General features: G+C 37.0%; 1 protein-coding gene across 2 annotated transcripts in view; it reads right to left on the reverse strand.

Moving 5' to 3' along the window:
- Positions 1-17,500, reverse strand: part of xylb (xylulokinase homolog (H. influenzae)) — a 50,587-nt gene that overhangs the window by 31,172 nt on the left and 1,915 nt on the right. For both annotated transcript variants that reach the window (XM_027149357.2, XM_047811486.1), the window contains exons 2-15: positions 16,710-16,792; positions 16,555-16,624; positions 16,327-16,407; positions 16,158-16,244; positions 15,019-15,147; positions 14,786-14,851; positions 14,602-14,674; positions 13,666-13,784; positions 13,380-13,461; positions 10,799-10,839; positions 7,843-7,958; positions 3,933-4,048; positions 3,598-3,671; positions 1,408-1,504 (exon numbers count right to left, since the gene is read on the reverse strand). In XM_027149357.2, coding sequence (XP_027005158.1) covers positions 1,408-1,504; positions 3,598-3,671; positions 3,933-4,048; positions 7,843-7,958; positions 10,799-10,839; positions 13,380-13,461; positions 13,666-13,784; positions 14,602-14,674; positions 14,786-14,851; positions 15,019-15,147; positions 16,158-16,244; positions 16,327-16,407; positions 16,555-16,624; positions 16,710-16,792 — 1,234 coding nt within the window. The remainder of the gene's footprint in view (positions 1-1,407; positions 1,505-3,597; positions 3,672-3,932; positions 4,049-7,842; positions 7,959-10,798; positions 10,840-13,379; positions 13,462-13,665; positions 13,785-14,601; positions 14,675-14,785; positions 14,852-15,018; positions 15,148-16,157; positions 16,245-16,326; positions 16,408-16,554; positions 16,625-16,709; positions 16,793-17,500) is intronic.

Raw genomic sequence — 17,500 nt, forward strand, 5'->3', positions numbered from 1 at the left:
TCTCTCATTCTGTACACACACTCACACACACACACACTCACACACTCACACACACCAATTAACTATTACTGTAGGTTTTGCCTTATGTCTTCCACCAATCTAGTCAACTTTCGTCTATAAAAGTTCTGTCACAACTTATAGCAAATCAGCTAGAGCATCATTATCATTATTTCCATTTGCCTCACTTTCTCCCAAATACAATAAGTGGCTGAAAATTGCTAATAGATAATTCTTGCCATAAATACACACCATAATTAAACAGCTACCAACTGAGGGAGCCATGTGAAACGTCTGTTCATGCAACATAACAGGGAATCTCGATTCACCATACAGTAGTTCTTCAGACAGACAGAGGACAGAAGGCAGGACCGATTATGCTCTCTTACCCATAATGTAGATGACTGTGGCACTGCCAAATTAAAAATATCCTAAAGACAGTGTGAGCACTTTACTGACACAATAGTCGAAAAAAAAGAAAAAGGAAATTTTCTCTTCACTAGATGGAACCTATTGGACACAGGGGTTGAAATTAAGATTGCAACTTAGGCTCGATACGTCGTTCAAAACAGATCGAGAAAAAAAAAAGGTAAACGGAATAATACGCAATGCTGAAATAACATGCGGATGATGGCATCTAATAGCTTTGAAAGGCCATGATTGTATGCATGTCTGCCTTGTCTGTGTCAATCAAAGTTACATAAGCAAAAAGAAACATTTCTCAGTCAAGTTAACTTCTGGAAATCTTGCCAATGTTGCTAATTTCAGAAAGATTTTCCCAAGTTGCTGACAAGTAGCTGCTGACCGGCTGTACGTTTTGGAGAAGATGTGAGGCAGAGAAGGTGTTATTGCATTTTAAACAGCTCAGGCAGCAGCAGGGACAAACTGCGAGCAGGTTAGGCAGCACTCAGGGCAGTCTCTCTCCGGCTGGGAGAAAACTCTCGTCTCTCAGCACCTGATCACACTTTAATTAAAGTGTGTGTTTCGCCGGCTGTCTGCCTGCAAGCTTCCCTACTTGTAAAGTAATAACCCTCGCTGTGATTTCTGCTGCAACATAATAGGGGGAAAAATGAACAAAATAATGGCACAAAAAGGTAAAAGCAGGACATTGTGTGAATTCTAAAAAAAAAAAAAAAAAAAAAACTACTATTGGCCAATAAAAAAAAGGAGATGAAGGTCATTTCATTCAGTGTACTAACATAACTTTAAGCTGATGAATTCCCCTGAATTACTCGGAGAAAACATCGAATCAAACCTCAAAACTTTCAAACGTGCAATTATAAAGAGGAAAATAGACACACAATACTAAATAAAGTGAGTGAAGTGAAAAGAAAAAGATAAGTAAGAGACATTTTTGGAGAGACGACAGAAAAGAAATGTGATGTTGAACATGAGATTGAGAACACTTACTAATCCTGTAACCCAACTTCTGGGCATGCACTCTCTTTGCCAGGAACTGTCCTTCAACCAGGGCTCGAATTTCCACCTCTAGGGTGAAGGCAGCTACCTGTGCAGAAGCACAAGACAAAGGCAGGCTTTTAGGATGGATACAGGGCTGATTCTTTCTTCCACAAAGCACTCTTTCACCGTTCCAGCATTCCCACAGAAAAGCTCGACAGCAGCAGTGACCTCAGCTCACACCACAAACGACTCTTCGAATCCTTCTTTCTAGGAAAGCGACAGTTTCACACAGATCCCAGGACGGTTTTTAGACGTGTCTGGAAACCGGTGGGTTTACACTCAGAGTAGAGAATGATGGTCTCAGATCAGTGCAGAAAGGGTAACTTCTAACCTTCAGAGAGATAATCTCAGCAGTTCACCGAGAGTACAAGGGCAACATGGCCATAACTATTGGTAAAGAGAGAGTAAAGACGAACATTATTGCTAATGGAGGTCTTTTAAGAAGACCAGGAAAAGCAGCTCACTAAAGTTACATGTCACTGGTTGTTTAAAGCCATAATAAATCAAGAATGAATACATTATGAGAAGCAAAATGGTAAAGACCCTGGCAACATGATTTCAAATGTTAAAAAATTTATGATAAAGATCTATCATTAGATAAAGTAATAAGCCACTCAGGGCATGCATTCCAGTGATTTTATCATGCGCAAGAATTTATTTTCCTTTCAAAAAACTAAATTCATGTCCTCAAGTAGCCTACTGCATTGCACTTCTAGGGTTGGGGGTTAAATTCCTGCCTCCGTCCTGTGTGCACAGAGTTTGTATGTTCTACGCATGCTTCAGGGGTTTCCTCCGGGTATGCCAGTTTCCACCTACGTTCCAAATACATATCTTAGGCTAAATTGTATTTCTAAACTGTCTGTAGTGTGTGAATGGGTGTGAGAGTGTGTGCACTGCCATGGGTTGGCACGCCATCCAGGGTGTCCCCTTCCTTGTTCCACGAGTCCCCTGGGAAAGGCTCCAGGTTCCCTGCAACCTTGTGTTGAGCAACCATACGGAAAATAGATGGATGGATCAACAACGCTTCCACCATGCAATGTGGTTGCTAAGTAACAGACAAAAATAATTTGTATTCTCAAGACATATCTATTGCACGACTATGTGTTATGGTTTTATTGATTTAAACCTTATGCACTAATAAAGAATCCAATTATTGTAATGTGTGTATATAGTTTGAAAGGATTTTACAATGGCTTCGAAAGCAAATTATTTTCTGTCTGATCAGAACTGAGTGTTTGTGAGATCACATACTGATCGACAGAGCCAGCACTCTGGCAACTTGTGGAGTGCTAGTACTAGAAAAGCATGTTAGAATAATGCCGAATGGCATTTCGACAGCACTTTGGGTTTTATATTTTATGTCGTGAACGTTACACGGTGCTGTGGTACGTTTTGTACCTAGTCCTGATCGTACAGTATGACTTGTATCTACTGCTTCTCTCACCTTTCTATCTACTTTAGAACACTACAAAGAGCAGGGCATTTAAATGTGCCGCAGCAGTGCACATTTTGAATCCAGTTTAATAAATTAGACTAAAATGAGCTTTACTCTCCTCTCATTTAACAGCCGGCTATCACACAGCGAACAGCAGCTTATTAGCCGTGGTGAAGCTCAGCAAGATCAGATCCATTTTGTCGTCAGCATTTTCCATTTATAATAGCATGAGATCTTATTATACAAATGGGAAGACATTTTGGCTTTTAATGTGTCTGTGTATAGGTCATAAATATGAGAAATTAAAGTCAAAAATAATATAAAAACGTGTTCATTAGACAGAAAACAGCTTGTCTTCCTTATTATTTGACTTTTCTAGCAGTAGATCTTGATTATCTCAGGTTTATTGCAGCTATCCTGCACTTCTACACAAAAATGCACTCACTGTTACGCACACAAACAGAAACAATGTAGAAAACTAGCACAAATTCAAACTGGACTGTTTCACTTCTGCTCAAGAACAGTGTGATAGCACTGAAAAAAAACCTTTTTCATCAAACCTCACAAATTTGAACTGATGACACAAATCGGGAGGGGAAAAAATACACGGCTGATTACGGCTAATTATCAAATTCAGTTTACAGAAACTTTAACCGTTAGCTTATTTGTTTATGTATTGCAACCATAAATATGATGATACCTACTTCTTTATCATGTTGATCAAATCTGTGAATCCCAAGCGCTGGAGGTGTGATCTCCACTGCATCAAAATAAATTCCTAAAAAATGACCAGACAAAAAAGCACAGCATGAGATTGTAGCTGATTGGACCTAATACATTTATCACCATCCATTCACAGCATGGCTCCTGTGGGACTGTGGCATCTCTCTGTAGGGCATGACCATGTCCAGCCCCGAGTTCTCTTAATTAAATCAATGAAGGATGTGCAAAGCAAGCATGTTTATCAAATTACTCCTAGTATGCGCTGATAATGATGTTTTTAGTCAACAAATAATGTGAAAAGATAATAATGTGGCACCTATGTTTCCATTGTTCCCCATGGGAGTGGACCTCAGGGCATTGGAGAAATCTTCCCATGATCCTCTAGCACACTCGTTACGGATCCGTTCTCTAGTCAGAGAGCCATTCTTATAACTGAAAAGCAGAAACATGTCAGGTGATTGGTCAGACCTGAACCTGTTCAGACGACCACTGGGACATCGTTATGGAGTTACAGAACTGTGTAAAGAAAGAATTGCACATTTCATACTTGCACATCTGTACATACAAATTGTGTATGCTGTTTACTTCAATTGTACATTTCACAATTGCACATCTGTACTATGCCAAATTGCCTATATTTGAATATGTAAATTTCAATTGCACATTTCAACCTGTACATGTGTATATACAATTTTGCCTATATATTATATGTCATTCTGTTACACTGTGGAGCTTCTGTAAACAAATCCCTATATATATATATAATTTTTGTTTTACTTTTGTACATAAAGAAAAAAAATTGTTTGAATTGTTCGTATAAAATCTTGATGTAATCAGTGATCATTCATGCTACACGAGGAACGTTTGGTCCTGTTTCCCGTGCCTACATACTTCATTTTTCTTTAATAAAACTACATTAGTTGTATTTGTAAAGAAATCACCCTGGTTTTTAGATCCTCCCGCTTGCTTTAAATTCTTTTGAATTATTGGGAAAATTACAGTAATTAGAAACATGCGAAATAATTATCCAAGGAAAAACAAAAATTTTATAGTTATTCAGCCAAATTGAGATTGGAAACATAAAGGTATCTGATTAAGAAATTCCTGTAAGAAATTCTGTGTTTTGTTTTGTTTCTTCTTTGTTCATCCTTTTGGCATGTTTTCAGTGATGAAATGTCAGTCAGTCAACTAAAACCTGAGGAAAATGTCCTTTGGCCTTCTATCCATCCAAAATGGCAAAACCATCCAAAACAAACAGTGTGAAAATAAAGACCTGAAGCAGGTAGTGATGCTGCCTCACAGCTCCAGGGTCACTGGTTTAACCCTCACTAAACATGAATGAATGAATTAGTCAATAATTGAATAATGCTTCTTGTTTTATTTGCAATTTCTACATTTTTAGACAGTCTCCACTCCTTTGTGTAGGATATAACGAGTGCATAAATGCATACCTTTAAAAACAAGTTAATCAGCAGTATGCTTCTATAGACTTTTATTAGCCATTGTCAACAGCCAAGAACCGTGCAGTAAAAACAGGGAAATGGGCTAATTTCAAGGGCCATTTGGGTTGAGCTGATATTAAAACAAAGAGAAAAAGTGAAGAGACCATGCTGACATAGTAACTGGAAGAAAGCTAGAAAGTGGAAGAGTAAAATTGACTTTCCTAACTACAGGTTCAGATCAATAAAAGAACTCAAGAAATATCTAACCATGCTACTGTTCCTAGTCTGAGCCTGCAGGAAGATCACTTCATATCTTTGTTCATTGCAATCGTTTTCCAGAGTACCAATAATTCCATGCATACAATTTCTGACATATAATCTCAATGCAGGCAGCATGAGCGTGACCTATACCGCTGCCTCAATCAGTAGCTAGCTTGGTAATTCCCTACAGCCATTCATATAGTTACAGAGAGCACAGCACTTGAGTTTCATGCCTGCTACATGCCTCCAGAGCTTCAAGAGTCTTCAGAAATGAGCCATTCAGTAACTCAATACACATAACCATTATACTGAGAAAGATTAAAAAAGAGGGGGGCAAAGCTACTTTTTACTCTGTTTCTCTCTCTCTCTCTCTCTCTCTCTCTCTCTCTCTCTCTCTCTCACACACACACACACACACACACACACACACACACACACACACACACACACACACATACACACAAAAGCATGTTTAATATCTTGAATATGTAATATATAATATTCTGGATAATATATATTTCTAGATCCTGATTTAAATGTAATCAAGTTATAATGTTAACCACGTTAACTGCTTTGTGCAAAAGGTCATCTATTCCTCATACCTGATCTCTTCTCTTGAAGCACATGTTCAGATGAATGCACATTGTCAATAAGGCAAAAATGAAAAATGTCTGAAATTTATGTAAAATCTTTAAAAGATTATATTTCATGCAAGCTGCTGTCAAGAATACAATCACAAGTCCTCTCAGACTTTTGAACCCCTATATATAAACATGTGTGTGTGTGTGTGTGTGTGTGTGTGTGTGTGTGTGTGTGTGTGTGTGTGTGTGTTTGTGTTTTATATATACACACCAATAATCCATAACATTTAAAACCACTGACAGGTGAAGTATAACAATGATTATCTTGTTACTGTGACACATATCAAGGTGGGATATATTACAGTAGGCAGCATATAGAAGTCGATGTGTCAGACCACCTCTAAAACAGCAATTCTTCAAGGGTGTTCCTGATATGCAGTGGTTGATACCTACAAAAAGTGTTCCAACACTTCAAAAATTGTTAAGGGATGGTTTGAGGAGGGGCACGGTGGCTTAGTGGGTAGCACGTTCGCCTCACACCGCCAGGGGGTCGGGGTTCGATTCCCGCCTCCGCCTTGTGTGTGCGGAGTTTGCATGTTCTCCCCGTGCCTCGGGGGTTTCCTCCCCCGGTCCAAAGACATGCATGGTAGGTTGATTGGCATCTCTGGAAAAATTGTCCGTAGTGTGTGATTGCGTGAGTGAATGAGAGAGTGTGTGTGCCCTGCGATGGGTTGGCACTCCGTCCAGGGTGTATCCTGCCTTGATGCCCGATGACGCCTGAGATAGGCACAGGCTCCCCGTGACCCGAGAAGTTCGGATAAAGCGGTAGAAAATGAATGAATGAATGGTTTGAGGAACATGACAAAGAGTTCAAGATGTTGACTTGGCATTCAAATTCATCTGAATCTGGATCTGAATCTGGATCTGAATTTGATTGAGCGCCTGTGGAATGCCCCGCATTACAAAAGGACAGCATTTAACACACACAGTGGCCTTTCAGCTTATGTTAATAAGCTTTAGTCATAAAGTAATAAGCTTTAATTGTACCAGCTCCTATTGTCTTCCGTGCGACGAAGACTGAGATGAGGCCGACTCTGTGAGAATCCTGAGGCATCTAGAGATCTACCAGCTCCAGTTAGATACTGCGATACTAAAAAGAAGATGTGAACTCCACGTGGTCTTTTACATCTATACAACATTTGTTAGACTGTATATTTATAATCATACCCTCCAGTGTCACCCATATGAGGATGGGTTCCCCTTTGAGTCTGGTTCCTCTCAAGGTTTCGTCCTTTACCATCTAAGGGAGTTTTTCCTTGCCAATGCTGTCTGAGTCACCTCGGACTTGCTCATAAGGGATAAATACATACATATTTAAATATATCTAATATTAATCTTGAATTTTGTATTCTATTAATCTTGATATTATTTTTTATATTAACCTTTTGTTCTATGTTTATGTTCTGTAAAGCTGCTTTGAGACAATGTCCATCGTAAAAAGCGCTATACAAATAAACTTGAATTGAATTGAATCAGTACAGATTGCAATTGGTGGACTGCTAGACTGCTTACCTGTACTAAAGAAAGGGTTCACATCAGTCCCATTTTAAAAAACAGCATTTCTTAGAATCCAGTTTAAGTTTCATTTATGTAAATAATAAAATCTGTTGGGGTTTTTTTTTTAGCTGTTCAATGGTCCTGCTCAGTAAAGGTATTAACTGTAATGGGGCTGTAAAACATCCTACCACTGGTCTGTAGGTTTGCTTCCACTGTGACAGCTTTTAAATCAAATCAGATTTTATTTGGATGTATAATTATTTAAATCTCTATTGTGACTTCAGTAGAAAGCACTTGAAGATAAAATATACTATACACATCTAAATAGGTATTTGTACACCTCACTGATACATTTAGAGTAAGTGTAAAGCTGGATCAGATTTACCAGATCAGAGCCATATAGGACTGGAAGTCTACAGGGTTGCAGAAGATGTGTCCCTCCACCATAGGTCTGGGTTCCTTGATCCACAGAAACACAGTGTCACTTGTGCCCAGGCTCACCTGTGAGACAGAAAAAAGCAACTCATTCTCACTTCTGACTGTTTATGTGAACATGGTGGCAACATGGTGACGTGCGGCCTCTGAAGCAAGATTCAAACCATTTCTTTTAGCTAATTGAATAATATCAAAACCACTGATTTATAGGATGGATGACTGGGAAGATAGAGAGCCTAGACAGCAGAGCATCATGGCAGGCTTTTTTTTTTTTTGGATATACCCCATGTGCTGTGACCAGGATTGGAGCTCGTACAGTGTTGCTTTATCCGAGCATATATTAGCAGAGCAGAGATCAAGTATTATAACTGAATGCAAATGTAAATCACTGATCCATTCAATGTGATACATTTCACTGACAGAAAACCACTAGAGGGATGTCAGCTGGGTGGCAACATCTTTAAGAACAGTAAATGGATATGCATAATGCTCTGACTTCTTTTATCTACTGTAGCTAACAAAGATCAGAAATATGGCACATTGCTCACAACTGCTTTAAAAGAAGAGGTTAAAGTTATAGAAGTAAACCTGCATGCAATGGAAAGGATTATTAGTTTGGGCTAAATGAAAAGCATGACCATTGATAACATAAAAATGGGCGTATCCCATACAAAATGTCACAAATGTATCATGCCTCCAAGAAGAAATACTAAAAAGCTATGTCTGGAAATCTGATTGTGGTTTATAAGTCTGTAAGACAGAAAGAGATACTTCAGAAAAACTTTTTTGCATCACGTTTGCACTATGCAATGCTGAGACTGCCAACTAATAATACAACCCAAATCAGGTTGTTCCAATATTGTTGAAAAGAAGGACAACTTAATAGAACATCCCAGTTTAGCCACTGTGTATTCCCACCTCATTCACCACACTACACCACACCCCTGTCCTGGATAAAGTGCATGCTGAAGCTGAATAAAAGAATTTAACTCCTGTTCATGGTTAACAAATGCTAGTTATAAATAATTATTAAAAATCCATGCATATACAGGTACTAAAGTGTAACCTTTGAGCTTATAGTCATTAGTCAGATTGATTCAATTGATCACATGCTAAAAAGTAAAACACAACTAGCAAAGAATATGAATAGGCAAGAAGCATTTGCGCTAATCCCATCCATGTGAGAAAAGCAGATGGAGGAAGGACAAGGAGGTCAAATGAAGTTATTACATGGATTCATAGTCCTACAAGAATGAGACATCTCAAACTTTTTACATCAGAGCATTGTTAAAATCTTCATTCTATTTAGCCTCAAAGTGTTGATTGTTGACTATTTGTAACAGCATCGCTGATGGTGGTTCCAGCTGCATGTTTTTTTTATAAAATATATTAAAAAGAAATATACTATATAGCTACTTGCATGAAATATGAGTTAGATACATTAATACTGTACATTGTTTTCTTTAGGGAATCAACTGAATCATTGGATAAAGTGATTTTGTCCTATTAACTTCAACAGAGAATAAAAAGGGAGGCTGGAAATGAAACCACTGCTTATAGATTTTATAATGCATGTAGTAACAGAATCCTACTTAGTTTGCTGACATTCTTCAACAATAAATATAAGTGAATAAAATAATAAGACTGCTGTTCTTTAATTAAAAAAAAATGCTTTGTTATAAGAGAAATAAAACAGTTAGAGATGTGCTGTTATTGGAAAAATCAGCTTCATTGCACCACTATCATGTTTCATTCCTTAGTTAAAGTATATGTGTACGAATTAAACAAGCAACTTAAGAATTAAAAAAAATTATATACTTAATTCTAAATTCAATGTTAATACACTGTGTAACTTTTTTTGGACACCTCACCATCATACCTATATGTGCTAGTTGGATGTTCTATTACAAAGATGGTACCTTCATTTCTGCTATCATAGCCTCCAATCTAATGGAAATGTTTTTAACCAGATTTTTTAGTGTGGCTCTGAGAATTTCTGTGCATTCATCCACAAGAGTATTTCAGTCATGACAGCTCTCAAAATGAATTTAATAAGCTTTTATTATTGGAAATGAAATGTAGGTAGGTTTGGTCTTGGTCTTGCTGCTACAGCTAGGCGAGTATGGAGACTTGCCTGTTGAACACATACTGTATGCACGCAGAGCTATTAGGAGCATAGTGCTGCTGCATAACCCACGCATTAACAAATCTATACAGGTATACATTCATGCACCAAGGTCACACCCAGAATTTTAGATGGTGTTATGCTGGGTAGAGTTTCATGACTAGTCAATAGTGAGTTTAGGCAGTGATTACTAATCACTAATCAGAGGTCATTGTTCCAGTTCATCAATGGTGTTCATTGGGATTTAATAAAGGGTTCTGTGCAAAACAATCAAGATCTTTCACACCAACCTTCACAATCCATGTGCTCATGGAGCTCACTTTGTGCACAGGGGCATTGTCATGCCGGAACAGACTTTGGAAGTGAAGGGAAATTATGGCCAACTCTTTAGAAACAGTTTGAGGAAGAACTATATCTGGATGTGATGGTCAGGTGTCCAAATACATTTGGGAACAAAGTGTATGCGTTACTTGATAAAAACTGAACAAAATTCCTTACTCTCCTAACTACACCATTTTTCTATTAGCTTCATTGTAGTTACTGCATAATTCATAGGGGTTACTGAATAATACGCTTTAAGATGAAAAAAAAACTGAAGAATACTGTAAGTTATAAGTTTTTTGGACTGAAAAGATAGCAGCTGGTCATCTGTTTTGATATTCCCTCATTTGTGAAACATGCAGTATAAAGATATTCCTAAAACTTTTGCATTTTTCATATTACCTTACTCTACTAAACAAATAAAGCTGAAGTCCATCTTCAAAAATTGGGAGACGCTTACCGCTATATCTCCCTCCTGTAGCCGCATACCTGCTAGGGATCCTGAAAAGGGAAAATCCAATTATATATACAGAGTTATTTCAAATCTGTCACAGGTGTATTACTCATATCTTTCAAAATTCAGCTCCTTTCCCAAATTTTTATGCAGGGACTGATAATGTCCCAGTGAATGCCATCAATCTAATATATAGTCCTGGCAATCAAAGTGATGTCAATAGATGACAGCAAGGGGAAAACAGCAATCATGTCTCCAAACAGACTCGTACTGTACAACACTGTGTTGTCTGCTCCACTGCAATTTACTGTACAGCACAAACCCTAGATATGGTTTAATTTGGTTAGTATATAATCATGGGTAGTCAGTGGTGTTCTTACTGTAGATTCTAAGAATTTAGAAAAAAAAGAGAGAAACAAGCCTGCATTGGCCATTAGATATCTAGACAGACAGGCAGACAGACAAACAGACAGATAGATAGATAGATAGACAGACAGGTATACAGGGACCTCCTGCACATGGGATTGATGATCCCATTAGACCATTTCAATACTTCATCGCGAATGCTGCTGTTTATTCATTTCGAACTATTGACTAGACATTTATTTCAAAGTGTAGTCATTCAAAGTGTAGTTATTGTGCCTTAAGTCATCTTAAAGAGTAATACCCTGCAATCATTATTCACCTCCTCCATTGCTAACACCAACGCTATGCTTTCTGTGAAACATTAGAATCCAACACTTCTGTATGTCAGCTCTAAATCATATTCTGTATCAATCGCATTTCATGTTTTAAATTTATATAAACACAGCTAAATGTTCCAGCATTCATTATATATACATAATCATTACTCTTCACCATTAATCTTTGACCACTTATTTCTCACTGACATTAACACTGTATGATATTAATCTACAGAATTTGTAATAGTAAAAGACTGTAAAGCATAATTACTGTATCACTCATACACCTATCAGCTACTGGTGAAGCTCTCTAGCATGCTGGGCAAGATGTCATAATGACTAGATACGAATGACGGTTGGCATAAGGCTTCGTTTTATGGTTATGACTGCAAATTAGGGGAGGGGGACCTATTAAAATCTGGACTAATGAGGTGAGAGTTTCAGGCAAGTGGCCAGAAGTGAGAAAATGCCCTCTTCACATCCCACATCCAAAATCCCTAATTTTTCCAGTCTCTCCAGGTTTGCGAGGTTCACATACGGCGTCCATTCTGATCCACTCGACACAGATTTCTAAATGCAATATAAATATACAAAATAAAAGATCTTTCAAATATCTTAATTTAATTATTATTAATAGTGGCAGTTATTTTTTCATCATTATTATTATCATTATAAGATAATACAGTGGGATTGCTAAATTCCATCTTTATAAAATACAATCAACAAAAAGCAGAAAACCCAAACTACATTCCAAGCCTAAGGCCATTTATACCAACCAAATGTGATTAAAAAACAGCCCCGTTGGATGTGAAACCACCCAAACTGGCAACGCTGCTCACTGAAAGCATCCAAGAGGATGTGCTAAGGGAGGGACAAGTCACATGGTGCAGTTTCAGTGCCATCTAGTGACTATAAATCCTCACTGAGGAGTGTGAGAAAGCCTAATGAACATAAACATAACCTGAAAAGAACTACACTGCACACGGAATATATCAAATACAATACAGCTCTATAATAATTCTGCACTGTCTACTGCCTGACTAAATGTAGGATTTTAAGGTCTGAATTAAAACACAAGATAATATTATCTACTATCATTACACTGATATCTCACAAAGCAAAGGAAGGTTGCACAAAGTTTTAAATACATGGTTCCAAACACTGTGACAATCTTTTTGGCTTTTTGTTATACTTAGAATAAAATTCTAAATAGATTTCTCTGACATTTTTATGAGAAAATGTGACATCTACCCCATTTAACACCTTTGAAATGATCTGGAGCACCAATTTAATGCCAGGCTGTCTTGCCAGCCATCACCCTGATCATATATACCCCTGAGTGGCGGAATGGGTATTTAACCCCACCGTCACTAAATATAAATTGTGGCAAGCCTTCTCAAAACAGCAGAGGCTGTTATATATTTACATTGGCCACACACCTTTATCCAGACCGACTTATATACAGTACATCTCATTTTTACAACAGAGCAGTTGAGGGTTAAGGGCCTTGCTCATCGGCTCAGGGGTAGCTCAGGGGTTGGCTGTTTTGGGATTTGAACATACAACCTTCTGAACCCACAGAAAAGGGGCAACATTATGGGTTTGTAATGGGATGTTGAACCCGCAGGCATCCACATACTGCAGATTTGGCCGTATATACATTTTTAATAATAGTGGTAATATTCTGAAGCTTATTTTTTATCTGGGTACATTTACAAACCCATGTAGAGATGGCAATATAAAAAAGTATTTCCCCTTTTCTGAGCATCTCTACATTCTATATTTAAAAATATAAATTCAGTACATATTCAGACAGTAATGGAGGCCTGAATTGGTTGGGTCAGGTGTATTATATTGAGTAAAACTAACCTGAGAAAGCTTTGCCATAGTAGTTTAAGCCTTACCAGGATTGTCACCAGTAAAAGCCACCACTTTACAGTCCTCTGGGAATCCAAAACGCTTCACAAAATAGGGAGAAACAAAGCCCTAGGACACATGAATATTAAATATTAATAATAGCAGCCTTATATAAACAACAGTTTTTTTGCTGCAATGTAATGTAGAATTTAAGTTATATAAACCTTTAAATTACTAGCACAGCAAAAGCTAGAGTCAGCTGTAAGAATACAAAACATGTTTCTACATATTTACAACTACAGCAAAGAATAAATGCTAAATAAAAAGTAATACCAGAACTGCAGTGGGTGGCGTGGGGTCACCGAGCTTCTCTGCCAGCTGAGGTGCAGTGGCTTTCAAACATGGCTCTGACCACTGTTTAGTGAAGATGTCCATTATATTCATCCCTGAACCTTGAATCAGAGCAAACATGTACACAACTTACACCTCACAATAATCCCTTTAAAAGTAAAATGCTTTCATTCAATTTGATCTATTTAATAATGTGTAAACTGAAAAGAAGCCGGTCACATGCTGTACAGCCATCTAAAACTCCCAGATCCCAAATGAACAGAGCAGGAAGTTTCCCAAAAAACATCTTCAAGCTGGTTAAAGGTTCCAGTCTTCTACATAGCTTAGATAAGGAAATCAACATAGGGTCAACCACAGAAATGTTGAATTCTTGAATATAAGTTGATAAAACAGTGTTGATCAGTTTTTAGTAAGAGAAGCTCTGACAATAATCCTGTCTGCAAATAAGTTTTACAGTAAGTATTTCTAAAGTAACACAGGGACTTGTATGCTGAATGCTCCCAATAATCAAAATCCAAATAAAAAAGATTTCTAAATGTGTTATTATTTAACAAATAAATATGTTATGTAAGTACTTGTTGATGGTAAAACCTTGTGGTGATGATGAAAAGATGTTGGAGAAAGTGTATGCCGTGCCATGTTTTTCTACTACCTTTGTGATTAGATTACAGAAGACTTATTTGATAAACAGTCAATGTCAAGAGTTAGATGTATGACATGTAACGGTTATACAGTATACCAGTTCACCAGTGTGACAGTTATACAGTATACCAGTTCACCAGTGTGACAGTTATACAGTATACCAGTTCACCAGTGTGACAGTTATACAGTATACCAGTAAACTTATATATATATATATATATATATATATATATATATATATATATATATATATATATATATATTAGGTTAACTTACCATCACTGTAGTCAACCGGAGCATAATCACCAAGAAAAAGAGATGCAGCAAAGCTACTGACCAGTGAGATTCTCTATCAAAATCAAATTTTTAAAAGTGAGACATAGTTTTATATGTATTATATTTATCTATTTCTATTCATGAATGCAGCTATTATGAATTTGTTGATAGTTTACACACTTACCTCAGTGTCATTGTATCGGTCCTGCTGTAACTTGTAAATCTTGGCAATCTGATTTGCAGTAAAGCGCTAAAAGAGTTAAAAAAAAGCATAAAAGAACATTATATTAATGACTTTTATTTCTTTATATATATATATATATATATAAGTTGTGAATTTTTATGCTGATCATTTTTAAATCTATTCTCAGATGTCAGTAACATTGTGAATATAATAGTGATGTCAAAGCTCCACACCTCATAGGCTCGTGACCCAGTGATATTAGCAAGCTGTTGAGCGCCACCTACTGCACGCTCAAGGCTCTTACATTGCTCTGCTGTACTGGAGTCCATCCACACTGGACTGTCCTGGACAGCAAAACTATTCTATAAAAGAAATATACAAAAAAAATTCATAAAAAGTCACATATTTCAGCTCTAATATCACTTAAACCAAACAACTATAATAATAATAATTAAGGTTAAATCGAACCAAGCTTCACAAGAAACTTTCACTCATGTATGCATTTCATGACGTACTTCGATGAATTGTCCTATGTTTATAATTCATGCTGTTAAATTTATTTATTCATCTTCCATAAATGCTTTAATAACCTTTATTTTCTATAGTGCCTTTAAAAGAACATCTCAAAGCGCTTCAGAAAAGCACAATAAAAACAACAAAGAATACACACGTAATATAAAAATTAAAATTAAAGCAACAAAACAGACTATAAAAAAAGCACTATGTAAAATTTCAGTTAGACAAATTAAAAGCTACCCTAAAAAAATGAGTTTTGAGTTGAGATTTAAAAGTGCCAAGAGATGTTGCTTGCCTTATCTCGGTTGGTAATGAATTCCACAGTTTTGGAGCTAGTGAAGAGAAAGCCCTATCACCCATCGATTTTAAACGAATTAAAGAAATAGTTAAAAGACCAGTTTCAGAAGAACGAAGGTTGTGAGATGGAATATAAGGAATTAAAAGATCAGTCAAATATTGAGGCGATAACCCCTGACTGATGAATCAGGAGTCTATCCTATGAAAGCTGGGTGCAAGTGTAGGAACAAACTGTGCATGAGTTTCTTAAACAGCATTTTTCTGTCAACACCTTTTCAAATGTGAAAACATGAAGAAAAAAATCTCCATCCTTCTTTAAAGTAAAGTGACTGAATTACCACTAAATTCTCATCTTTAGCTCAGGTTCTGCCCTCTGCTCTTGTGTTCAACATGTTTCCTGGATCACAAGATCCTACTTTAAACATTAAACACTCGACGTTTTGTAACAGTATAAAGAAAACCTGACAGGAATCATGACTGATGACCCTTGAACATTTTCAAAAGGAATTCAGGAAGGTTTAATCTCCTCAATGGAGTTAGTGATCAAAAGAATTGGTACCTCCAGCAAGCTGTGTAAATATCTTCCCGGATCCAGACACTGCAGAGTTTTTCTCGCTCCCTTTTTCCAGTATACACTGCCATGTTGCTGCAGTGAACACATCAAACAAACTGGCTTCATTTATTCAAAATGCATTTCAGTTCACACAGTTAAAGGGTGTGTGACGTACCTGACCGCTGCCTGAAATAGCTTTCACACGAGAGAAGTCGAATCCTGCAGTCTTCATCTTCTCAAGGAGCAGGTCAAGTGCCTGCAGTTGCAAACCTTTATTAAATCAGTAACCTTCTAATCACAACTGAGTAATGAACTGATGCACAATGAATAACATTATAAACAAAAAAATACTTTATATTACACCTATCTTGTGCATTTAGCACACTGATCGATGCTGCCTCACCTTGAGCCACATGAGCACTGGAGAGGTTACAGTTACTCTGTTCTCATGGATGTGAACTCCCCCATGAGTCCTGTATGGTAGAAACACAGAACAAAAATAGTTTAACACACTAATTTCTGTAGATAAAGATCACCAGAGTGCAAACGTGTATCTACCTGAACTCTGGAAGGTTGCCATCAAACTGGATATTGCTCTGGTGAGTAACTTGAAGATTACCATCAATGGCAATGACTTTCAGCTTAAAATAAAAAAAGAGGAAAAAAGAACCACAGTTTCTAAAATCAATGCAGAAGTCAATACTATACACTTGCTGGCCAAACATTTAAGCACTCCTGACCTTCCCACCTACAGTATATGTGGATAGATAGATAGATGGTTGAAACATTCGCAATAATGGCATTAAAATTGTAACCGGTTTTCAGGTTTTTCTAAAAGTAATGCAAAGTCTATCAAAAAAATATTTAAATTTGTGTATCACTCTGAACATATTTATGCATGCATATAATATTTAACCAATAAAATCATAATATTCATGTACACAATATCTCAATCTTTATGGTGAGGGGAGCTGGGAAGATCACTACTGGCCCTCTCCCTTCTCTCCTGGACATCGACTACACCCTCCTTGCTTGCGAAGCATGCAGCATTGTCGGTAAATCCACCAATCCCTCACACAATTTATTCAGACTCCTGCCATCTAGGAGAAGATTCCAGAGACTCCAGGCCTGCACTACTAGGCTGAAGAACTGTTTCATCCATCAGACAGTCTGGATGCTGAACATCAGCTAGGATGGTGATGCCTTGTTAATAATATTGGTGAATGCTTGTTATACTTGTATTTTAATTTTATGTACATATGTTTTTGTACCATGTTTACATACATGTAATAATAATAATAATAATAATAATAATAATAATAATAATAATAATAATAATAATAATAATA

The sequence above is a fragment of the Tachysurus fulvidraco genome, chromosome 3 (genome assembly GCF_022655615.1).
Source record: "Tachysurus fulvidraco isolate hzauxx_2018 chromosome 3, HZAU_PFXX_2.0, whole genome shotgun sequence".
Lineage (NCBI taxonomy): Eukaryota > Metazoa > Chordata > Actinopteri > Siluriformes > Bagridae > Tachysurus > Tachysurus fulvidraco.